Raw genomic sequence first — 26,832 nt, forward strand, 5'->3', positions numbered from 1 at the left:
CAAAGATGGGCTCGATAAAGGACAGAAATGGTATGAACTTAACAGAAACAGAAGACATTAAGGTGAGGTGGCAAGAATACACAGAAGAACTGTACAAAAAAGATGTTCATGAACCAGATAACCACGATGGTGTGATCACTCACCTAGAACCAGACATCCTGGAATGAGAAGTCAAATGGGCCTTAGGAAGCATCACTACGAACAAAGCTGAAGGTGATGGAATTCCAATTGAGCTATTTAAAATCCTAAAAGATGATGCTGTGCAATTGCTGCACTCAATATGCCAGCAAATCTGGAAAACTCAGCAGTGACCACAGGACTGGAAAAGGTCAGTTTTCTTTCCAATCCCAAAGAAAGTCAACAAAGAATGCTCAAACTACTGTACAATTGCACTCATCTCACATGCTAGCAAAGTAATGCTCAAAATTCTCCAAGCCAGGCTTCAACAGTACGTGAACTGTGAAATTCCAGATGTTCAAGTTGGATTTAGAAAAGGCAGAGGAACCAGAGATCAAATTGCCAACATCCTCTGGATCATCGAAAAAGCCAAAGAGTTACAGAAAAACATCTACTTCTGCTTTATTGACTACATTAACGTCTTTGACTCTGTGGATCACAACAAACTGGAAAACTCTTAAAGATATGGGAATACCAGATCACTCTACCTGCCTCCTAAGAAATCTGTATGCAGGTCAAGAAGCAACAGTTAGAACTGGACATGGAACAAGAGACTGGTATGTCAAGGCTGTATGTTGTCACCCTGCTTATTTAATTTATATGCAGAGTACATCATGAGAAATGCCAGGCTGGATGAAGCACAAGCTGGAATCAAGACTGCCGGGAGAAATATCAATAACCTCAGATACGCAGATGACATCACCTTATGGCAGAAAACAAAGAACTAAAGAGCCTCTCAATGAAAGTGAAAGAGGAGAGTGAAAATGTTGGCTTAAAACTCAACATTCAGAAAACTAAGATCATGGCATCTGGTCCCATCACTTCATGGTAAATAGATGCGGAAACAATGGAAACAGTGACAGACTTCCAACCAGTCAATCCCAAAGGAAATTAGTCCTGAATGTTCATTGGAAGGACTGATACTGAAGCTGAAACTCCAATACTTTTGCCACCTGATGTGAAGAGCTGACTCACTGGAAAAGACCCTGATGCTGGAAAGATTGAAGGCGGGAGGAGAAGGGGATGACAGAGGATGAGATGGTTGGATGGCATCACCGACTCAATGGATATGAGTTTGAGCAAGCTCTGGTAGATGGTGATAGACAGGGAAGCCTGGCTTGCTGCAGTCCATGGGGTCTCAAAAGAGTTGGACATGACTGAGAGACTAAACTAAACCAAACACCCTGCTATGAGAAAAATCATAATTAGACTAGGATTACAATGGCACTAACTCAGCCTGCAAAGGGCATCTATGAAAAACCCACTGCTAATATCATATTTGATGAAATAAAATTTATATTTTTAGGCAGGGCAAGAAAAAATTAAACACAAACTCTGTTTGTTTGGGCTTCCCCTCCCTTCCTAATGTGCAGTAAGCCTCTGCATTATACATTAACCAGGGCTCTTCTAGGATGCGGAGAAGGCAATGGCACCCTGTACTCCAGTACTCCTGCCTGGAAAATCCCATGGACGGAGGAGCCTGGTAGGCTGCAGTCCATAGGGTCGGTAAGAGTCGAACACGACTGAGTGACTTCGCTTTTACGCATTGGAGAAGGAAATGGCAACCCACTCCAGTGTTCTTGCCTGGAGAATCCCAGGGGCGATGGAGCCTGGTGGGCTGCCGTCTATGGGGTCGCACAGAGTTGGACACGACTGAAGCGACTTAGCAGCAGCAGCGGCAGCTTCTAGGATGGGACTGCCTGCTCAGCTGCAAAGATCAGTACTTCTTTTTTCTTCTGATGCTAGCAATGTATATAATATTCTCTCCTGATTCTGCAGGGGGTCATGGTGACTTGCTGCTGGCTTGCTTTGTGCTTACCTGGGACTGTGTGTCTTTGGTGAACTTCATGTGAAATACCAGTGTGTCTTTTTTTTTTTTTAATTAAGTTATTTATGTGGCTGCTTTGGGTCTTAGTCGTGGCACGTGGAATCTTTGTTGAGGCAGGTGGGCTCAGTATTTGTAGGGTAAGGGTTTAGATGCTCCACGGCATACGGGACTTTAGTTCCTCAACTAGGGATTGAACTCGTGTCCTCTGAATCGCAAGGTGAATTCCTCATCGCTGGACTACCAAAATCCCCAGTATGCAATTTTGATGTATGATCCTATGTCTCAAAAATGTTTATAATTATGCCTTTCACTTCTAACAGGTGGAGCAGTTCTCAGAGCTTTCTGTGAATCTGCTTCCTAGAGTACAATTCTCAAGTTTCAAAACTCCTGTTTTTTCTGACTTGATAGTTAACTGAATTTTCATGACATACTTAATGATAAAAGGCTGAAAGCTTCCCGCTTGAGATCAGGAAAAAGTCAAATGTATCCACTCCTGCCACTTCTACTAAATATGGCAAGAAAGGTTTTAGTTGGGACAGTCAGGATTAAAAAAGTGTCATATGAATGAATGAATCAGGTTTTGTTTGCTCATTTGGCAGACATGGAAACTGAGGTCCACAGAGAGGAAGGGAGTTGTCCAAGGTCACCCAGTTAGTGATCGGCAGAGTGGGACCATCCCAGGTCTCCTCCTTCATGTCAGAGTTCCAGAGCCCTATGCCCTTGAGTATTTGTTAGAGTGATGTATCCACCACCCTCCCAAAGCTCTGATCAAAAGTTGGAAGAAGGAGCTTCTTTGGTGGTTAAGTGGTTAAGACATCACCTTTAATGCAGGGGGTGAGGTTTCGATTCCTGGTCAGGGATCTAAGCTCCCACATGCCTTGCAGCCAAAACCCCAGACATAAAACAGAAGCAATGCTGTAGCAAATGCAATAAAGACTTTAAAAATGGTTCATATTAAAACCAATTTTTTTTAAAAAGTTGGGATAAGTAAAATGAAAGTGAAAGCTGAGCTTGTTTCCTGGTCCAAGGGTCCTTTACTCTGGGTCTTCACTCAATGTTACCCGAGTTTATCAGAATCTGAAAGGAGGTGGCCTTTCCCCTCCTACCTTGGCCCACATTACAGATGAGCTGTGTAAGTTCAACATTCAGATTCCTTATTGCTGTTTTCAGCTTCAGCGTGACTTTATCTTCTACTTTTATAAGGTCAAATTTCTTCTGTCATATCATTTTATTTCTAAAAGAGAAATGTCCTCGGTCTGGTCTCCTACCTTCTAAGACTCCCCTTCTCCTTTGTTTCCTGTCTGTTTACAGGGGTGACGCCAATCTTCCTTCATCCTGCTTCCCCCAGGGCTTTCCTGGTGGCTCAGTGGTAAAGAATCTGTCTTCAATGCAGGAGACGTGCCTTCAATACCTCGGTCGGGAAGATTCTCCGGAGAAGGAAATGGCAATCCACTCCAGTAATCTTGCCTGGAGAATCCCATGAACAGAGGGGCGTGGTGGGCTAGAGTCCATAGCGTCGCAAAGAGTTGGACACGACTGAACGACTAAACAATTTCCCCCAGAGAGGCAGCACAAAAGAGCCCTGGACTTGGGGTCAGACAGAGGTCTGCACTGTCCCGTGTGCCCTGGGTCGGTGAGTCTCTGCTTTCACAGAGCATCAGCTTCCTCTCTTGAATTCCCTGGGGCCTCTGTGACTGTCACAAAACAGTGGGGAGTTTCGGTGACAGCAGGTCTTCCCGTGGCGTCTTCTCCCGCTCTAAGGCCTCCATAAAAGCTCAGAGATGAGTGTCAGCAAAAGTGTTTCTGTCCTGGTCAAGGACACCCCGTTTGGGGAGGAGCAGCATTGGTTTCCTTATTGCCACTGTGTCAATGACCTCCACAGATGGTGTTCTCTGTGCAAGTTAAAATATCTACACCGTATTTCACACGTTTACAGAATCTCTGGTCTTCAACTGACACCTCTGAGGTAGAAGGATGGGGTATAATCACACCCATTTTATACATAATAATAACAATAATTGGCATCTGTCAGTATTTCTCATGGGCTGCTATCTTGATAAAATTCTCATATCTGCATTTTCTCACTGACTCCTGACAGGTCTTTAGCTAATTTATGGCCCCAGTCCATGGGGTCGCAAAACAGTTGGACACAACCTAGCAACTAAACAACAAAGACCCTAACAAGAGGAGCATTAAGTCTGACATGCTGGAGGCCAAGTTTAAGACCTTTAAGAGATAAAATTTTACTTTTGTTTTCTAAAATATAGATTATTTTCAAGCAATCTGTACAATGATATCCAAATAATAAACAAGCTGTGATATCTTTAGGCTGCCATTAACCCAACCTCAGGGGTGATAAATCAAACTACACCAGCAAGTATCTTTTATAAGAAAAACAGGCTCTGGGGATTCCCTGGCCATCCAGGGGTTAGGACTCTGCACTATCCATGCTGAAGGTGAGGGGTTTGATCCCTGGTCAGACAACTGAGATCCTGTAAGCCACAGCACAGCCAAAGAGGTAAAAACAAAGAAAAACAAGTTCAGCTAAAAATTACATAAAGAAAAGGACTCAGTTTCTATCAGAACAGAATTTGGAAAATAAACTGCTTTAAAAATAGGAACACAAAAGTATGCATGTAAAGATATACAACTTAAAGAAAATACTTTCCATGGTTCTAAAAAGTACCTTAAAAATGAATATGAATGTGATTCTGATCCTGATTAAATATCTTAAGGGAGGTTAAGGACAACTTCCCTTTCTTACTCTTTCCCCAAAAAGAAGGCTGAGCGCCAAAGAATTGTTGCTTTCCAATTGTGGTGCTAGAGAAGACTCTTGGACTTGGAGAGTCCCTTGGACTGCAAGGAGATCAAACCAGTCAATCCTAAAGGAAATAACCCTGAATACTCATTGGAAGGACTGATGCTGAGGCCGAAGCTCCAATAATCTGGCTACCTAATGCAAACAGCTGACTCATTGGAAAAGACCCTGATGCTGGGAAATATTGAAGGCAAAAGGAGAAGAGGGAAGCAGAGGATGAAATGATTGGATAGCATCACTGATTCAATGGACATGAACTTGGGCAAACTCCAGGAGACAGTGAGGGCCAGGGAGTGCTGCAGTCCACGGGGTCACAAAGAGTCAGAGACGACTTAGCGACTGAACAAGAACAACAACATTCTTCCCCTAAACTGAAATCTCATTTTCAAAATGAACTTCATATCTGCTTCCTCCTTCTGGATTTGAGCGTCCGTATTCATTTTTCCTTCTAACCTAAATAGGTTTTTGTTAAAAAACCTATTTTGAAACCCAGGTCTTTCTCTACCAAAGATGTGGATCAAAGAGTGATAATCAACTTAATCCCATCGAGTTCATCTTGCTAAGAGGCACCAGGGAAGTCCCGCTAAGAGGCACAGGTTTTGAGAAAACTCCACCTGTAGCTTAAGTCTGGGGAAGCAAACCCTGATGATTAGACTATGTAACAAGAGACAAGTAAGAGGAAGAACCGATAGTCGAGAAGTCACCAGGGGAAAAGAGCCAGGAAGAAACCAATTGGACCTGACTTTCCTGGTGGTCCAGTGGCTAAGAATCCACCTGCCAATGCAAAGGACATGGGTTCGATCCCTCCTCGGGGAAGATTTCACATGCCGCCTTGGAGAAACTAAGCCCGTGTGCCATGACTACTGAGCCTGCACACCTAGAGCCTGTGCTCTGCAACAAGAGAAGCCATGCAGTGAGAAGCCCTTGCCCTGCAACTAGAGAGAAGCCCTCACTTGACACAATCAGAGAAAGTCTTCATATAGCAATGAAGACCCAGCCCAGCCAAAAGCAACAAAAAGCAAAAACCAAAATAATAAAAAACAAAACCCAAGTGGACTGAAGACTGTTGCCTGTGGATGTATTCTGCAAGAAAGAGTCCAAGAGACTAGAGTCCACCACGTACTAGTTGGGAGGCTTCAGGCTCCCTCTTCCTAGGGATTATCTAGCTCCCTTCCACCCCATTGTCCTTCTTGTGCCATCTCTCCCACTCTGTCAGTTACTGCTGCCAGGCTGCGGCAGAGACATGAATTGAGCACAGCCTCACACGTAGGAAGGGGACTGACTCTTGAGAGGGGCTTATGTTCGGAAGCCCCAGTCGCTGATTCCGCAGGACACAGGACAATCATTGTGCTTAAGTCTTTCTTTTGTGTCTGACACCTAACATTGTTTGGAAATACTTTTGGACAAGTTCTCTTCCATTTTTTTTTCCCCTCCACTGTTCCCATTTCCAATTTTGAAACTTAATAATAGCAAGCCGCCTTGAAAAGACCTGGCTGGCAGACCTAAGTTTATTCACTTAGCCACTCCCTCTTATAATAACCATCAGGGCAAGTATCAAGATCCAATTCGGTCTCTACTTCCTGGATGGACTCTAAAAGAGAGGGTCTTGAATCCAAATCAAACAGTATTGTTAAAAAATAATGGGGAGGCTCTCCCTGTCTTGCTGTGGCATAATTGCCAATAAGTAGCGTTAAGCGAAGAGCAAAACAAAGCAGTAGAGGAGTGGGAACACTGTGCCACCTGCCAGGAAAAATGAGTACCTAGCTTGGATTTGCATAAAGAGACTCCTGCAGGATGATACAAAGGACAAATCCACAAATTCTGGGACTGGACTGCTTGGGTTTGAAACTCTGCTCCAGCACATTGCTGAATGATAGTGGGCAAGTTACTTAACCTAACCTCTCTGTGCTTCAGTTTCCTCATTTGTAAAAAGAACAATAACAGCCTCTGCCCCAAAGCTAGTAAACAAGTTAATACCCACAAAGCACTTAGAACTGTGTTTGGCATGTAGTAAGCTGTAAATAAATGTCATTATTATTACTCATGTTTCCCCATCTATTTCCCATGAAGTGATGGGACCATATGCCATGATCTTAGTTTTCTGAATGTTGAGCTTTAAGCCAACTTTTTGGATGGGGAAACAGTGGAAACAGTGTCAGACTTTATTTTTGGGGGCTCCAAAATCCCTGCAGATGGTGACTGCAGCCATGAAATTAAAAGATGCTTACTCCTTGGAAGGAAAGTTATGATCAACCTAGATAGCATATTAAAAAGCAGAGAGATTACTTTGCCAACAAATGTCCATCTAGTCAAAGCTATGGGTTTTCCAGTGGTCATGTATGGATGTGAGAGTTGGACTGTGAAGAAAGCTGAGTGCCAAAGAACTGATGCTTTTGAACTGTGGTGTTGGAGAAGACTCTTGAGAGTCTCTTGGACTGCAAGGAGGTCCAACCAGTCCATCCTAAAGGAGATCAGTCCTGGGTGTTCATTGGAAGGAATGATGCTAAAGCTGAAGCTCCAGTACTTTGGTCACCTCATGCGAAGAGTTGACTCATTGGAAAAGACCCTGATGCTGGGAGGGATTGGGGGCAGGAGGAGAAGGGGATGACAGAGGATGAGATGGCTGGATGGCATTACCAACTCAATGGACATGAGTTTGAGTGAACTCCAGGAGTTGGTGATGGACAGGGAGGCCTGGCGTGCTGCGATTCACGGGGTCGCAAAGAGTCAGACACGACTGAGCAACTGAACTGAACTGAACTGATTACTCATGTTATTTATCACATGCATGCCTGTCAAGTCTCTTTAGTCATATCTGACTCTTTGAGACCCTATGGACCAGAGCCTGCCAGGCTCCTCTGTCAATGGGATTCTCCAAGCAGAAGTATGGAGTCGGTTGCCACGCCCTCCTCCAGGGGATCTTCCCGATCCAGGGATGCAAACTGAGTCTCTTACCTCTCCGTCTCCTGCAATGGCAGGTGGGCTCTTTACCACTAGTGCCACCTGGGAAGTCCATGTTATTTATTAAGTAGCATCAAAAGTGATTACCTGTGTTCTAGAGGCCAAGGGTAAGATAGTAGGAAGGAGGAAGAATTTTGACTGTATATCTCTTTTTGTATCTATGAATAAGTTACCTATTCAAAGATTTTTAAAAGTTATTACTTAATAGTTAAAAATCACTTGCTGCAAATGAATTTCAAGATTGGGTCTGTTTTGAACATTACTTTTTTGAAACTTTTGGATTCATACTTTTTTTGTGCAATTGTTGAGAGATGTCCCTGAATACCCCATTTTTCTGTTTTCTACTGCAATTTCACCTCTTTCCCTAACTTTTAAAACTTCTTCCTCCTCTATGTGTCAATAGTAACAATAATAATAAATACAGTTCTACTAAGTACCACTTTTTGAACACTTGCTGCTTTACATATTATATCTCATGTAATCTTTACAATAACTCTTTGAGGCATTAACCCCATAACTCATAGAACAGATTGCATTAACTTGTCCAAGATCACAAAGCTAGACAGTGGCAGTGCCCATATTTATTCTGCGGTCTAACACCTTATTCCAGCGTTTCTCTGTTAAAACAGATTCCCAGGCTTCGCCCTAGATCCAGGCTCTGATCCCCAGGCCTGGGTGTTTTCTTGGAGACACTCACACCCTCAGAAGCCTGAGGGCCTCAGCACTAGTCTGGGCCCTTTTGACCCTGACCTTTCACTCCTGTCTCTGCTCTTGCTTTAAGACACCTGGTTACTTCCAGAGCCAGTGGAAGCAGATGTCCCAGTCCTGAGGGGTAGACCAGTCCATCTCCCTCCTAAACAAGGTAGGAAGCACCAGCTCGTCCACCCTATCAAATGCCACTCTTCACAGGGCTGCAGCCTTTGGGCCCCTTAGCTCTGGGCCAGATCACACGAGATATGCCTTGGGGAGCACGGCCTTGTGGAAGGCACCCTGGGTCAGCAGCATGGCTATATTTAGGGTCACGTGTGGGATTTATGGCTCTCCACGAAATCTGCAAGGTAACAGAGGTGACAGCTGAGCTGAACATTAAACCGAAATTAACAGCAACAACCAAGACACTTTCAGGAAACGCCTCTTTGCAAGCAAGGTCATCCTGATGTGCCCTTGTTTGCACAACGTTTGAGCGAGTCTCCAGCACTGCCTTGGTGGCCCCATAACTCATATCAGCACAGTGTAGGGAGGGGAGTTCTGCCATCCCAGCGTTAGCAGCTCATAAAGTTACTGTCTGGAGATCAATGGCCAGAGCCAAGCAGATTGTTAGATAAACAACTGCTGTTGGACAGAATCATAAGACCCTCAAAAGCTCCAAAGAGATGGTACTAATCCATCAGCCAAGTGCACAGAGATGAAGGTGGTCTGGTCCACACCTCAGCACTGCAGGGTCTCCAAAGCTGAGGGGCCGGGGAGGGAACAAACAGGGTGATAAGAAGCTTTCAAGGATCCAGATTAAAAACTTCAGCTGATGATCCTCCCCCGAAGATGAGATTTTCTAAAAGTGGCTGTTCTTGTCCTCTCAGGTTTATCTAGCTTTTCTGCAGGAGCTGCTACCATATGTGAAAACTGCTATTACAGAGACCCCAAGAGGTGGACACGACGCACACTTTGTTCCAGTCCAGGTCAATGGAAACCAGCCCTTCTCTTGAATCTGACAAATGGCATAAATGGTGGAGGAACCACTTCAGATATCCCCCAAGTCACCAGGAACAAGGATCACTGATATATTTTTAAATTTTATTTTTTTGAACTATAGTCGATTTACAATGTTGTGCAGCAAAGTGATTCAGATACACATATCTGAATATACATATATTTTTCACATGTTCTTCCATCATGGTTTACCACACGATACTGAATACAGTCCCCTGTGCTCTACAGTAGGGCCTTGTTGTTCCATTAATATTCTTTAATAGTGTTTAATGCTTTAACGAAGTCTGTTAATAATCATTACCAACATTTGTTCTACAAAGTACAATGAGAGGTATGGAAGGATCTAACAAATAAAGACCAGCCATGGTACTTTTAAAGCCAGATTCTATGCCTTCCCATTCTACCCTCCCCAGGCCCCATTCTGTCCCCTCCCTTTGCTGATTTTGTGCTGATAAACTTAGTCTCTAACTTGACCTTTCTACATTCTGAACACACTGGCCAAGATTACTGCGCTGAGGAGAAACACCGGATTCTGGTTTTGAACCCTGCTGTTAAGTTCAAGGCTCTGATAAACCATTGAATTAAAAGTTCCAAAATCCTCTTAAAAGCTCATGTGTTACACAATTGGCTGCAGATTTAAAAAAAAAACAAATCTGACCACAAAATCACCATGCTTAATTGTGGCCAGACAAGCAAGATCACAAGAGCCACGAAGGCCTAGCAGAAGGACTGACTTAGGAAGTGCGTTCAAGTGTGCACTCAGATACAATGAGCAGCTAATTTACAGAAGCTGGCTGGCTGACTATGGTGCTTCCCCACCATCCTTCATGTTGCCTGCTGTTGTAGTTCCTCGCTCATATGAGGAAGGACCACTATCTTCAACTCCCAGATGCATTCCGGTAAGCTCAAATCTCTGCTAGAACACAGCTAATGCCAGCACTGATTATCAGGAAGGAACTAGATAATTCTAACCTCTTAGATTGAGAGCCATTTTTCAGAACCTCAAATTTCACAGTGCACAGCCAACTCAGTCATTTCAGCAACATCAAGAGGCAAAGAATTACAACCAAGCTCCGATGGTTATTTATACAAAAAGACTTCCTTGAAGAATCCACAGTCACTCGTACCAGAAAACATTATAGGATAAAAATACTGTGCCTACTTTACAAAGAAGTAAAAAACCTCAGAAGGCGCACAATAAATTTTTATAATACACTCGGCACAAGTATTATTTTCCCCATCACCAGAGTGAATAAATACAGGTTTTATCTTCTTACAGATCCCCTAGGCTGCTCAAAATGTGAATTATACCTTTCTATATTTGGAAGGGAATATATAAGCACCCAAACCCGCTCCTATTTATTTTCTAAAGTGTCTCCATGAATAGGATTCCCAGTAGCTCTGTTTGCAGACATTCATCAGCACCAAAGTAAACACACCACCAGGCACACAATTCCCAAGGGCTGCTTCGATCGGAACCAGAGCTCTGGTTTTCATAGCTGCTTTGTCTAAATATTTTTGCGATGATTCATTCATGGTTTCAAGATTTAAGGAGAGGGCATCCCCAGGTTGGGACACACCAAGGCACAGAACAAGACCAACAGGAAGGAAAAGAGTGAAGGTGGTACCTCATGTCTCCATCCGAAAGCACCCCCCTCTGCATCAGAACTACACTTCGCCCTGCGATGACCGGCAGCGAGTTTCCTTCTTCCCTGAAATAATAAAAACTCAACATGCTCGGAGCTCAGCAGGGGCAGGAGACTGGCACAGTCCGCCCGGCCCTGAAGGCCTGTGACTGAATCAGCAGTGAACTGCACGCTGGACTTTTCCATAGGACCATTCACACTGGGGCTGGGAACATCACACTGGCCTCCCCCTTCTCTGCTGACCGGCAGAAATGCCCAGGCTCCACGTGGCTGCCTCCTCCCCATTCCCGGACGGCTCCCTAGAGAAAAAGTGACTTTCTAGGAACTTGGGGTCCCAAGGGAAAACCCACACACTTCCACGAAGATGCAGCCAGCAGCACCATTTTTAAGAGTGAAAAACTAGAAACGATGGGACAATGGCCGAGCAGGGGACAGAGGATAGGGAGAATAAAATACTACACAGCTATTTAAAGTGATGAGCATGCAGATGCAGGCAACCCACCGAAGTGTCAAATGCACAAAAAGGTGGCAAAACAGCACACACAGGAACTGCGAAAAGGTGTAAAATTTTATGTAAGTGAACGAAAGTAGGAAGTGAGTGTGTGTTCAGTCAGAGTTCAAATTCATTAAGGTTATTTTTTTTCCTTATCAAGATACTCAAGATAGTACTGTAAGTAATAAAACAAAAGACCACAGATGTATACCAAGCCCCTTAATTTTCAATTAAGGCATATAATCATTTTTCAAGGGTCCTGAAAAAAGCAAATGGTTCAGGAAATGACTATAATTTTCCCCTTTCACTCCTCCAAATGCAATGAGGAAGAGGCGAACACATAAAAACCCAGATTATTAAGCAAACAGCTCAGCAGTGCTGTTCTCAATTTCCTGGTTCAAGGTCACAGTCAATGAAAGGTGTGAAGCTGATGAAGTCGAGTTACAACATCTGCTCTCCTGGGCAAACCTCCTAATCACTTGCCATCCTCAGATTTGTGAAGGAGAGGAAACTGGCTCCATTCCTTCTCAGAAACTACATTTGCAAAAATACACTTCCATTGGGAAACAAAGTCAGTTTAAAGTCAGGCTAAGGAGAAGAATTACCAGCCTCCATATTTCCAACTTCCTCCTTGAAAAAAGAATAGAGACCTCTGGCAATACAAACTGATAAATGACTTAATCATTCAGGGGAAATAAAGGACTGAATTCTCTTTAAATAGCCTAGAACAAAGTGGGAGACACAATGGTATCTGTATTGTGGCTGCAGGCTCCAGAACTGAGAACAGCTCAGACACTTCGTTTTGATTCTCTTACAAGCACTTCATCTACCTCTTCCACTTTCAGCCGCGGAGTTTACAGAGTCATCTTAACAGCTGTAGGCCAGACAGAAAGCCCTAAGCACCAGCGAGCTGGGGTTTGATCATGCTAGGCCATAATGCACATTTCTTACTGTGACTACAAGCTCCCTTGAGAAACAATGGGTCTTATTCTCATAGTATTTTTCTATTACTGGACTTCTATGCTAACGGCGTTTGAAAAGTTCTATTACTATTTACCTGCCTTTCTCACCTTTTAAAAAACCTTTTATTTTGTATTGGGGTATAGCCAATGAACAACGCTGTTCAGGTGACCAGCGAAGGGGCTTGGCCACACATATACATGTATCCATTCTCTCCCAAACTCCTTTCTCACTTTCTCTGTTAACTTTATAGCTTCATTATTTCTCTTCTAGAAGAGCAATCATCTATACATGTAGAAGTTATGGCTTCAGAGTTTTAGACTGCCTGATCATGTTTCAGAGGTGTGGCTCGCTGCTCCTGAAACGGTCACGTGGCCCCCTTTATCAGAAAGCCCATCGCTAGCCCTGTTGAAATGCTGTCTGTATACCATCCCTCAGCTGAAGTGAAGCAGAAAGGGAGCAGTTTCAATGAAGAATTAAATTTGCTGACCCACTTGGGTGGAAGAAAAAAACCGCCCCGCTGGTGGATTAATATGGTTGAATAGCTCGATGTCACTGCACTTGTGGACGGTACTTGATGCAGTGCCCCCAAGTCAGACCCGGGTCTTGGTCTTACTGGGTGACTGTGAACAGAGGACTTAACCTCTCTGGTCTTCACTTTCTTTGATCATTACAGAAGGGGACCTGGATAAATTACCTTTCAAGGAGTTCTCTGGTTTGAAATTACGGTTCTAAGATTTCTCCCTCATCATGTCCTTTAATTCTCATAAACAACCCAGTGGGTGGTATTGATATTTCTCCCACACAGATGAGGAAACTGAGGCTCAAGAAAGCCAAAACATTTGCTCTAGTTGCTCAACTAGAGTGGGACTCAGGGCCAGGATCTGAACCTGAGTTGTCCAACTCTACACCAGCACGGCTGTCATTTTAAGCAATACCATCACTGCTTCAACTACATCATTAAACCATGATTACTCTTTATATAAAAAATGGGGAGACAGGCCTCCAGGATTCCAGGGTCTGAACTTGAAGGCTACCTTTACTGAAAATGTAAACTGCCTGGCTATATTTTAAAGTTCTTTTTCTCTTAGGGTGCTTGGACCTGGTCTCTTTCAATCAATGAGTATGACTGAATGACTTTTGCTTAATTAGGGACACAGTCTTTGGAATGAGTTAATGTCTGCTTTGTCCCTTCTTTTCTCCAATTCGCACACCCCCCCTCCAAATGAACAGGCAGGCCACCTGGATCTTTCTTATAACCACACAAATAACACTTTTTTAAAACAAAATAGGGACCTGTTTACATATAACACTTACTGGTGGAGCAACTCAAGCTGCAGCCCAGGAGAAAGAAGAATTACAACCAAGTGCTATTTATGAAACACACTCCAGGAAGGACAAAAGTTGGACCACAGAGATGACACAGAGGGGAAAGCCCATGGGATCTGAGCCAGAGCCTCAAAGTAGGGAATTTATCAAGCTTCGAAAACAAGCCTTTTCTCCTGCCCTCCTCACTCAGGAACTGGAAGGATAAACACACCCCTTGGCAGGGACACCCCTGGCTCCACCAAGGCCCCGGGGAAATTTGAGAGCCTGTGCAATCTGTTTTCTGCGTTTTTTATTTCCTTTAATAGTGACCTTGGGCAGAGCTCAGAAAGGAGTCTCTGATTTCTCAGCTGCAGTGTTGCTGGGAGGGGGTATCTTCCAGGCTACTGGACAGGGCTTGGTTTTGTATCTGCCATGGCTTCCAGTGGTGCCACTGGGACAAAACTCACCCTGTTCAAGGGCCTCCACTGAGACCTGTGCTGCGTGGCCTGGCCTGACCATCACTCCCCTGTGGCTTTGTGCCCCACCCCCACTCCCCACCAGGCAGGCTCTTCCCGTCCCCTGATAACCCACTGTCTATTCTGACAAGTCCATCCTCCTCCAGCTTGCCCCCATCCTTCCTCTCCCAGCCTCATGCAGCTCCCAATACTCTACAATTCTGTGAACAGCTATTCCCGGTTACCAACTATTTTAGCTGGGCCTAGATATTCATTAAGAACTTGAGTTTATACCCAGAGCAGGGACCACATCATTAACACGGATGGCAGGTAACCTGGGCTAGGACCTAGGGTTACTGTTAATATCAAGAGAGATCCTTCTTCCAGTGCTCAGATGACACGAAGTCTTGTTCAAAAATGATGGCTCATAATGAACATAGATGGCACACACACAGTTGTCCCTTCGTATCTGAGGGCGATTGGTTCTGGAATCCCTGAGGATACCAAAGTCCTTGGATGCTCAAGTACGGTGTTTAAAATGGGGTAGTATTTGCATATAGGGCTTCCCAGGTGGCAACAGTGGTAAAGAACCTGCCTGCCAAAGCAAGAGACCTAAGAGATGGGGATTCAGTCCCCGGTTGGGAAGATCCCCTGGAGAAGGGAATAGCAACCCACTCCAGTATTCTTGCCTGGAGAATCCTATGGACGGAGGAACCTGATGGGCTACAGTCCAGGAGGTTGCAAAGAGTCCAACATGACTGAAGCGACTTAGCACCGTGTGCATATAATATAGGCATATCCTCCCTTATACTTTAAATTATCCTTAGATTACTTACATAATACTTGAAACAATGTAAATGCTGTGTGAATAGTTGCTGGTACTCTGCAAATCCATTTTGCTTTTTGAACCTTTCTGAAACCCCCTCTCCCAAATTTTTAATCCACAGTTGGTTAGATTCACAGGTACAGAACAGAGAGCACACAGCACTTACTTCTTCTAACTCATTTAAAACAATTTTTAATGGAACTTTTTCTATTTTTATTTAAAAAAATTATTGGAATATAGTTACTAAGTCCAAGCATTTTACTAATTTAAATTTTACATTCTAAATATTTTTACTTTGAGGTTCTCTGTCTTTTCCAAGTGTACTTCAGTAATCAGATAAGTAGAAGACATTTTAATAAAGTTTTGTGTTTTAAGAAATACGAAATAAGGAACAGTCTGGTTTACTCTGGAAAAGAAATGGCAACCTACTCCAGTACTCTTGCCTGGAAAATGCCATGGACAGAGGAACCTGGTAGGCTACCGTCCATGGTGCTGCAAAGAATCGAATACAATTGAGGGACTTCACTTACTCAGGGCCCAAAGAAATGGGCTTCCCTGATGGTTCAAGAGACCTGGGTTCGATCCCTGGGTCGGGAAGATTCCCCTGGAGAAGGAAATGGCAACCCACTCCAGTGCTCTTGCCTGGAAAATCCCATGGACAGAGGAGCCTGGCAGGCTGTAGTCCATAGGGTGGCAAAGAGTCAGACATGACAGAGCATGAATGCAATGAAATGGAAATAAAACGATGCTGTCATGCCATCTAGTGGCAGTGAGACAAAAAACCAAGACAAGTCTAAGGGCCTGGGACCACCTAGATCACTGCGTCCATCCCACCCAGACTTCTGGGGAGAAAAGAGAGGTCTTTTTGTTTCCCGGAGTCCTTGGGGTTTCCAGTGGAGGGTGAGGGTCCTCAATCAGAGACAGATGGGGTGCTACTGCCCCTGCCACTGCCTTCAGCTCAGTTCAGTCACTCAGTCGTGTCCGACTCTGTGACTCCATGGACTGCAGAACGCCAGTCTTCCCTGTACATCACCAACTCCTGGAGCTTGCTCAAACTCATGTCCATCCAGTCCACTGCTTTACCTTCCTGCAATTCTGACACCTAGAGAAGGGAGCTGGGGATGGGCCAGGAGGGAAGATGCCTGCCATCAGCTGCAGGGAGCACCCAGGGCAGCAGCAACACTCCCACACCACAGGCTGCACCCACCCCTCTGGCGTGAGGGATGCAAAGTTCCCCACACTCTGCAGAGGGAACCACGGAGGGGCTGCCACACACCTGCCAGACTTGCAGGAAACAACCAGTATCTAGGGCTGCGTTCACCCCAGTTACCGAATTACAACCCCAGTCAGAATCCATAAAGCACAGACGGTAAGTGTGGGTGTCCATGGGCCAGGTGTGGTAAGGGACACTCCCTCTTTGCTTCATATTATCCTGTCTTAATCACACTTGGAGTTTCACCCCATCATATACGAGGTCTCTGACACCATCCAAGTTTCTCACGAGGTTTTGGTCAGCAAAGCCACAGGCAGCAGGCACGGTCTGAAGCAGGAAGCACTGAAAGGCAGCAAATGCTGCCTCGGTGCTATCACCGTGACACTGGAGATAGAAAGGGCTTTACCCCTTTGCTGAGCTAGAGGGCTCAGTGGGCACGAGCCACCTTCAACACTCCCTGGGATCCAGGTTCACTTTCCTCTTGTCAATCTCTTCTCTGGCTTCTCCTTCCATTCGGTCAAAGTTTGACAACTTCTATCTCTCAGAAGCTCTGGAGGCCTCCGTCCCGCTCCATCTACACCATCCACTCTGCCTGGGGAACTCCTAACCTGCTTCCTCTCCCCACAAACCCCTCTTCAGAGCATCCCCCTCCGTGCTGCAGCTTGGGTGATCTTGTGGGTTTCTGTAGGTATTATCGATCAAGTCACTCTATGGCTTAAACCCTTTAGTGACCTCCCCATCCTTAGAACCAATTCCAGATCCTTTCTGTGACCTGTAGACAAGTCCTTCTAAAATCCGGCTCGGCCAATCTCTCCCCATCTCTGCTCTGCCCACTCCTGACACCATCACACTTCAGTTACTGGTTCCATGTGTGGTTTCCCTACCAGAGTGTGAGTGTCTGAGGCAGAGACCACACTGATCATGTTGGTCTGCTTGCCAGCTGCAAACCCAGGGCCAAACACAGGACCTGGCACGTAAAGGCGGCGACTGAGAGTGGTGGTCAGAGTGTGAATGTCTGAGGCAGAGACCACACTAGCATGTGGGTCTGCTTGCCCGCTGCAAACCCAGGGCCAAACACAGGACCTGGCACAAACAGGTGGCAACTGAGAGTGGTGGTTGAGAGCTCATGAGTAAAGGTTGAGAGGCAGGTGAGTAAAGGTTCAAATCCTGGCTCTGCCACTAGTCAACTATGGGACTTGCTGCAAGGGACTTACGTTCTCTCAGTCACTCTGCAAATATTTACTGAATGGGACTTCCCTGGTGGCTCGGTGGATAAGAATCTGTCTGCCAATGCAGGGGACACTGGTTCGATCCCTGGTCCAGGAAGATTCCACATGTGGTGGAGTAACAGAGCTCATGTGCCACAACTACTGGAGCCCACGCGCCTAGAGTCTGCGCTCCACAACAGCAGAAGCCACTGCAATGAGAAACCCACACACTGCAACCAGAACTACCTCCCAATGGAGACCCAGCACAGCCAAAAGTAAGTAATACATTTTAAAAAAATGAATGAACAAATGAAATAATCAATTACTGACCGAAATGATATCTCAAGTGGTTAATTTTAAAGATACTTTACTAGATGAAAGAAACTTCTATCCTATTAAAGTTAAATAACAAAAAAAAATCAAACAAAAAAAGGGAGGAAAAATCTAAATTTTAAGCGTTTGTCACACATTTTACTTGAATTTTAACTGACTCTTTGGTAGGTGACTGGTGTTTATCTAACATGGGTACAGGTCAGATCTGACTGAAGGCAGAGAAAATAAACAATATTTCACAACCTGGATGAAGACAACATTAAATTGACATTTAATGTAGCTTGAATACTGTTTAGTAAGTCAACAATTATGGATGCAATTCATATAACTAAAATAGGCAGTTCAGAAGATGGAATTTAATTTAAATATTTTTCAAGGGTACTTACTGTTTATTTTGATAATATGAAGGCTGACGTTAATATCAGCCACACTATAAAAAAGGTAAGATCCCCTGGAGTAAGGGAATGGCTACCCACTCCAGTATTCTTGCCTGGAGAACTCCATGGATAGAGGAGCCTGGTGGGCTACAGTCCATGGGGTTGCAAAAAGTCTGACCACGACTGAGAAACTAATACATAAAAAAGGTGTAGTGGGCCAGAATATAGGTTATATCCAGGCTTATTTACCTTTCCAAAGAATTTAGGGGGGTAAAAAACCCCAGCATCAAAGACCACACCTATTTTGTGCCAGATGATGGGTCTTCTAGGCAGTGGTCTCCAACCAGGATGCTCGAAGACTTTCCGAGGGATGCAGACAAGACATTTTTAAGTGAATGAATTGCCAGATCCGCAGTTTCCATTTGTATTTTTCCTAAAACTGGTCTGCTTGAGTATGCTACCACCTCCCCTTTACGAACTCCCATCTTGCCAACAGAAGAAAAGGGTGGACTTCTCACCTACCCTGAATCTTAGATGACCTAGAAACTGCCACATGATCTGACAAAGGGCCAAACATCAGTGTCCATGTGTCTCCCTGGCTCGCATTGAGGTGTGCTGAAGTAGGAGGCAGGGGCTCGTTATTAATACTTATACAAGAGTCTGATCAGGGTGAAGGATGGCATTAGAAATAGGGCTGTTTGGGGCCACACTGGACTGTTTAGATCCAATTATATATCAAAAAATATTTAAAAATACACATGATAAGATGAAATGAGAGTGGGTGACTCTCATTTAAGGATTTTAACACCCTGATTATTCCCAAAGACGCTATCACTTCTGAGCTAGAGTCCTGGGAGAACAAAGTAAACACTTAATCACAAATAAGTGAATAAATAAAGCCCAGCACCGGGCTTTGTGCCTTTTCCTTCCTTCCTTATTTCCATTTGGTTTTGGGTGACTGTTGGAGAACAATGTCAACAACTCAGGTGGAGAATAGAGAAGGAGAGCAGTTCATGAGGAGAAAGGACCAGTTTTCAAAAATAAATAAACAGCATCCAGGGTAAAAGCATCTCACCAAAACGATACTGACTAATATTTATTAATGCAATTTTAATTATCTTCTATCTATTGGAGCATTTTGGGTTAAACAAGTTGCCTTTAAGTAAAAAAGAAACAGGTTGAATTAATAGTTATTTGAGGAGTTTTGATCAAGTCTTTTTGGTGTACTTCCCAGAAACTGAAAAAAATTAAAGGTCTCAAGGGTTGAATAACAATTTATTTTGTAAGTCAGATACTTTCCAATTCTTTATTTTCAATACAACTGAAGAAAGAGCTAATTGAGCTGTCGTGTTCGGCACAGAACTCAGAAAGAACTGAAAGAATTAAGTGACATTATCACAAAACTGCTGCCATCCCATGTACTTATTCACAGTTTCTCAGCATGTCTATCTCTAAAAATGAAAAACAGGAAAAAATGATGATACGAAACTCTTTCTTATTCTAGCAAAAAGTATTATTTGTCCATTTAATCACAAACTAGCTTTTCAAATGCCCTCCCCTCCCATATTTGATCATTATTTCTATGAAAAATTATTTAACAGCACTAACAATTTATCAACATTTATTTGTTCTGATCAACTGTCAATAAAAAACAATAACTTAGTTTAGGAGAAATTTCTTTCAATACTCATAAAACCTGGAAAAATGTCTCATACTCATAAATACTCATAAAACTCATAAATACTCATAAAACATACTCAATACTCATAAAACCTGAAAAAATATATATGTTAAAGAAATGTATGATGAGGTGATACTCATAAAATCATAAATCATAAAATCATAAAATCATAAATCATAAAATCACAAATCATAAAATCATAAAATCATAAATCATAAAATCATAAAAATACTCAAATACTCATAAAACTCATAAATACTCATAAAACATACTCAATACTCATAAAACCTGAAAAAATATATATGTTAAAGAAATGTATGATGAGGTGATCAATAAAAGACTTTCAAGCAACTAAATCTATTACATCAGAATAAAATACTGTGGACAGAGACAATAAAAAAAAGGGTTCGAGGGGAAAAAAAAGAAATATAAAAATTCTAGATGTTACAGGACAGCTTGTTCACGAACCTTTCTAATGGGTTAAATTACTAAAGAATTAGACTCCATACACTCAAAGGGATGATTTTTAAATGTTAGTCTTGAGAACACCCTTTTCATTTTCATAATTTCTGGGAAGTATAACAAAAGGCTTTACTAAGACTTCTGAAATGACTATTACATGATTCCAGTTTCTCTTTTACTTAGAGGCAATCTACTTAACCTGAATACTCGAGAGAGACGGGAAAACAGAAATACTATTACATCCTTTGCAAATATTTTGACAAGAAATTTATATGTCACCTTAAAGTGTATGGGGAGGTGTGTGTCTTAGTTTTACATTATTTGGGGGGGGTATGTGAGCAGAAACATTTGAAGGCCACTGCATTGGGGAATGGTTCAGCCTGGACCACCTGACCTCATGACTTTGAAAAGTTTTTAGCAATCGGAGCTGTATTTTCTGGTCGTCTCATGGGATACCTTTGGCCCTAAATGGCAACCAGTGCCAATGGAATGCAGATCTAGGATGCTGAGGTCTTCCCACTTTTCTGAGCCTTGTTTGGGATGATGTGACCCAAGGCTCTCTGTGGGATGTTGCAGGGAGCTAGAATGCCCCTTGTCACCAGCAATTCCCTTCTGGAGCACTGCTGGGGAGCACTCCCTAACCTCAGACTTTATCCCCCTCACTGTCTCTCCAACGTGGGGCTTGGTTTAGGAGCTAGCAAGAAGGCTGATGCTTCTGACCACAGACCATCCCTGCCTCTTGCCAGGGAGCCCCACTCACTGCCCTTCCACGACCAATGTTAAGGAGGGCAGGTAAGGGGCTCCTCCACTTCCCTGCAGCCCTACTTTTAAGTAGAAAGCACAGCAGAGGTGCTAAGTGAGCAGTGCTGGTGCTACTTGGATTCTAATCTCAGCTCTACCAGTTATTCACTGCCATCGCAAAGGCAGGCTACTAAACCTCATAATGTCTCAGTTTACTTACCTGTTAAGTGATGCTAACAACAAAACCATCTCCTGGGGTTGTGAGGATTACATGCAATACTAAGCTGGCATACAAAAGCTTAATAAAGAAAGCTGTTATTATTAAATGTAAAGCTCAGGATTTAAGAAGTGAAAAAAGGAAAAGGAAACGGTAGGAATCAGCAGGGTGCAACCCTAAAATCGCCTATCCCATGGTCCCCAGTTCGGCCTTTCAGCCAAGCCTGGTCCCAACTGGCAGCAGTAATAATCCATGCTTTTTCTCAAAGGAGGCTGGCTGTAATTTACCTCTGATGGGGAGCTGGTGTCCCCCACACCTGGGCCTACCCTGGAGATAGGGGAGTGCACAGGGGGACCCCAGTGTTGTCATACACAGCAGCAGGATTCTGCACAAATCTCCCATGCACAGCACAGGCTTCCTCCCCGAAGGCCCCCCTTCTGCCTGGGTGAGTGGAGATGACAGAGGCGTGACAGGCTGAAGTGACCCAGGGTTCCTCTTTAACTCAGCGAGAAAGGAAACTTACCTGAAGATCGATGAGACAAAAGAGGACCGGTCTGGCTTTGCATCAACTGTATCATTGTTTGCGGGATCCTCAGCCCCCTGCTCCACAATATGGCCTTGTTCGTCTGCCATCTGGAAGGAAAAAAAAACAACCAGAAAATTGGTACCCAGTGGCATCACTGGCCTCATGATGTTTTAAATAACACTCATTCAGTGACACAGTTTTTATTTAAGCCTAGAGATGATCAGTATTGCCTATCTGGGCTCCAGGGCTGCCATACCAATAACTCATTCAAGTGCTCGAGTGCCAGCTCTACTTCAGGCTTCCCTCCAGAGTCTGGATACACAGCTGCAAAGAAAGCAAAGTCCTTGTCCCTCTGGGAGCTTCTAATCCAGCATCCATGATTTTGTTAAATGTTCACTGTGTAGGAGAAACTGTGGAAGGTTCATCAAGGTCTGTAATAACAAGAAACTCCTCCTGAATTCCTGACAGGTTGTAAGATGTTCATCCTTTGCCTGGCATCCCTCAAGCCCAGTTCAAAAAACAGGGACTTCACTGGTGGCTCCTTGGTTAAGAATCCGCCTTCCAATGCAGGGGACACGGGTTTGATCCCTGGTCCAGGAAGATACCACATGCTGCAGAGCAGCTAAGCCTGTGCCCCACAACTATTGAGCCTGTGCTCTAGAGCCTGGAGAGCCTAGGTGCCGAAAATACTTTAGCTCACATGCCCTAGAACCTGTGCTCTGCAACAAAAGAAGCCATTGCAATCAGAAGCCTGCTGCCACAACTAGACAAGACCTGTGAGCAGCAATGAAGACCCAGTTCAGCCAAAAAATAAATAAATAAAACAGCGGCAACCTGGAGTATAAAGCTCTCTGTTTCAGATGATTTTACATAGTTCTACCAAACAAATTTTCACCAACTTATTTTTCTGCTCAAGAATCTTCACAAGATCCCTACAATCTAAAAGTACAAATCTTAAACTGAACTCCTTGGCTCTTCAATATCTAGTACTGGTTTACTAGTTGCTCAGTCGTGTCTCACTCCTTGGGATCATATGGACTGTAGCCCGCCAGACTCCTCTGTCCATGGAATTTTCCAGGCAAGAATACTGGAGTGGCTTGCCATTTCCTTCTCCAGGGGATTTTCCTGACCCAGGAATCAAACCCAAGCCTCTTGTGTCTCCTGCACGGGCAGGCAGACTCTACCACTGAGCCACCTGGGAAGCTCATCTCTTACTAGAGTAGATGACAAACTATGGCCTACCATCTGTTTTCTTCATTTGGGGATTCTCTAAGTTTTATTTGTTCTTCCTTTTTCTAATTTTGTAAGGTTGAAGCTAAAGTTACTGATTTGTGACCTTCTTTCCTACATACACGTGTTCAGTGCTAAAAATCTCACACTACATACTCACCACCTGTTTTTGTAAATAAAGTTTAATTGGAACACAGTCACATCCATTCATTTACATATTGTCGGTAGCTATTTTCCCACCACAACCACAATTGAATGAATGTGACAGACATCATGTGGCCTGAAGTGCCTAAAATATTACCACCTGGCCCTTTAAAAAAAGATTCACTAACCCCTGATGTAGGATAATTACTAGCCAACAGGATCCCCTGGGACTTCCTAGGTGGCTCAAGAGGTAAATAATCCACCTGCCAAAGCAGGAGACAAGGGGCTTGATCCCTGGGTTGGGAAAATTCCCTGGAGGAGGAAATGGAAACCCATTCCAGTATCCTTGCCTGGGAAATCCCAGGGACCGAGGAGCCTGGTGAGCTATAGTCCCTGGACTGGCATAGAGTCAGACACAACTAAGCAACCAGACAATAGAATCTCCTACTCACCTACTACTTCCCTTACTTTAAGTAGCAAAATTAACAATAATAAAAATTAAAACTCACATTTATTATTTGCCGAGCTAATCGCTTTCTAAGTATTATCTTATTTAATACTTTCCCAAATGATGTCGGGATGTCCCTGGTGATGCCAGTGGTAAAGAACCTGCCTACCAATGCAGGAGACATAAGAGATGGGGGTTGGATCCCTGGATTGAGAAGATCCCCTGGAGGAGGGCATGGCAACCTACCCCAGTACTCCTGCCTGGAAAATTCCATGGACAGAGGAGCCTGGTGGGGCTACAGTCCATAGGGTCATAAAGTGTCAGATACGACAGAAGCAACTTAGCACACGTGCATACAAATACTATTAGATCAGCCCTAGGATCACTGCCTTTGACATATGAGGAACAAGAGGTTAGAAAAAGTCAGTAACTGGCCCCAGGCTAAGTAACTAGTAAACCAAACTCGGAACTGAAGCCAGCAACAACACTCAGAGCCCAGCCCTCACCAACATATCATTCAGCCTCCCAGGCTCTGAGCATCCCTGGGCCCATCATGTTCCATCAGGGCTTATGGTTCTTTCAGTCTGGAAGTCATCACCCAAACCTTTGCTGGACAAGCCATCTTTGGCCAGATGGCTAGTTGTCCATCTTCAGAATTCGGTTCAATGGTACCTCTGCTGGGAGGTCCTCCCTGATTACATCTACCTCCCCAGCTCCTTCCCTTCCCCAGTCCCTTTACAGTCCTTGTATTTGTCTTGATTATCAGCACTCTACTTATTGCTTGACATTGTCAAACATGACAATGTAAGTTCATCCTGATAGAGGCAGCTGGCACTCATAAAGTATTTGCTAAACAAATATTAATTGAATGGGAAGTTGGAAGAAACAAACACCCCCAAGGAAGAGAATTAGCTAAAAGTGACACAGCTGGTCAGAAACAGAGCCTGTACTAGAGTTCTTTCTCCTAAACCAAATCCTGGGTCCTTTCCTGTAAAGGGCGTGGCCTTTTGTAACAAAGCGAAACCTCCCCAGACTCTGGTTTCAGTCTCAGCGATCGTGGGGTCACAGGTGGCAGCTGCAGGTCTGTACTCCTATCAGCCTCACCCCCAGAAATTTTCACCCAGTTGGAAAATAAGAAGGTATCTATCTGACTGTGCCCCAGAGCACAAGCAATGACTTTTGGAGGGGGCAGAAGGAATCTAGATGGGGGGAGGCGTCCAAGATGGCAAAGCGCTGACCCTGTAGCCCTGAGTGGTATTATCCTGTCACCTTGCAGCTTATTTAGGGGTCAGCTGGACAGTGAGAAGTGACAGGGAGAGTGAGTTCCGTGACCAGATCTCTACAAGGACAGTGAGAAGTCTGATGGCCATCTTGTTTCTCAACACATAATGAACACCCAACCATAGACAGCAAGCTGTTTCCGATTGGGAGGCAGTTAAGATTTTTCAGATTAGGACCCAAACCGTTTCTCAAAAACAGAGATAACCCATATCAAGAGGAAATGGATGTTAAGTATCAGCTCAGTTCAGTTCAGTTCAGTCGCTCAGTTGTGTCCGACTCTTTGTGACCCCATGAATCGCACCAGGCCAGGCCTCCCTGTCCATCACCAACTCCTGGAGTTCACTCAGACTCATGTCCATCGAGTTGGTGATGCCATCCAACCATCTCATCCTTTGTTGTCCCCTTCTCCTAATGCCCCCAATCCCTCCCAGCATCAGAGTCTTTTCCAATGAGTCAACTCTTCGCATGAGGTGGCCAAAGTACTGGAGTTTCAGCTTTAGCATCATTCCTTCCAAAGAAATCCCAGGGCTGATCTCCTTCAGAATGGACTGGTTGGATCTCCTTGCAGTCCAAGGGACTCTCAAGAGTCTTCTCCAACACCACAATTCAAAAGCATGTTAAGTATGCTGCTGCTGCTGCTAAGTCGCTTCAGTCGTGTCTGACTCTGTGCGACCCCATGGACTGCAGCCTACCAGACTCCTCCATCCATGGGATTTTCCAGGCAACAGTACTGGAGTGGGGTGTCATTGCCTTCTCCGATGTTAAGTATAGACATGTAGAAAACACAATCATTTTTATTTCATCTCCTTCACACAGACTTAGTTACTTGTGGATCATTATTAGTAAAGCAAGGAGATATTTTCGAAATTAACAAGTTAATGTTATACAAAATCCACCAGAAAAAGATAACTTTGACATGTGGTGTTGAAGCCTTAAGTCTTTTGTCCTAGAGACTGTCAAACAGAGTGAAGTAAGTCAGAAAGAATCACATATTAATGCTAAGGCTAATCTTAAAGAATGAACCTAGGATATATGATTGATGATAAAACAACGCGACCATTATATAGACCATTATATCTATGTATCAATATATGGATACAAGTTCCCGGAAGTTCAATGCACCAGGTGCGTACTAGGAGTCCAGGAGGCACCTGACCTGGCCCTGCCTTGCTGAGAGACAGGCATCGACGCATTGCATGAACGTTGACAACCATGATCAGGGCCACTTGTGGTCAGAGCAAGGACCTGACCAAGCCCCAAAGGAATTAGGGAAGCTTCTCTTGACCTGGTATTCCTGGTGGTTCAGATGGTGAAGAGTCGGCCTGCAGTGCAGGAGACCCGGGTTCATTCCCTGGGTCGGGAAGATCCCCTGGAGAAGGAAATGGCAACCCACTGCAGTATTCTCGCCTGAAGAATCCCATGGACAGAAGAGCCTGGCGGACTATAGCTCATGGGGTCGCCAAGAGTTGGACACGACTGAACGAATAACACTTTCACACTTTTACTCTTGACCTGAGGTCTGAAAAGCGGAAGCAGAGAGGGTGGAAGTGAGGGAGGCAGCGAAATGCATGCCTATCAAGCATCCAACACGCTCCATCGACAGAGGGGAGCAACGTAGACCCCTCATCCCTCCCTGACACTTGAAAGGGGCTTTGGATGTAAGTGACAGGCTGATTTCCACAGCTCAGAGGGAGGAAGATCTCCAGAGCTTTCTTTGCAAACAGTAAGCCAGAAGCGTCTTCTGTTTGACACCTATAGCATTTTTCTGGCCTGAGGCTGAACACTGTCTAGG

At 44.2% G+C, this 26,832-nt stretch overlaps 1 protein-coding gene across 1 annotated transcript in view; it reads right to left on the bottom strand.

Annotated features, from left to right (window-relative positions):
- The window catches only part of CASP7 (caspase 7), a 42,015-nt gene that overhangs the window by 12,428 nt on the left and 2,755 nt on the right, over positions 1–26,832 (bottom strand). Inside the window, exon 2 of the mRNA XM_005888653.3 lies at positions 21,935–22,044. Within this exon, the coding sequence (XP_005888715.1) occupies positions 21,935–22,044 (110 nt within the window). The remainder of the gene's footprint in view (positions 1–21,934; positions 22,045–26,832) is intronic.

This window comes from Bos mutus, chromosome 26 (genome assembly GCF_027580195.1).
Source record: "Bos mutus isolate GX-2022 chromosome 26, NWIPB_WYAK_1.1, whole genome shotgun sequence".
In the NCBI taxonomy this organism is placed as follows: domain Eukaryota; kingdom Metazoa; phylum Chordata; class Mammalia; order Artiodactyla; family Bovidae; genus Bos; species Bos mutus.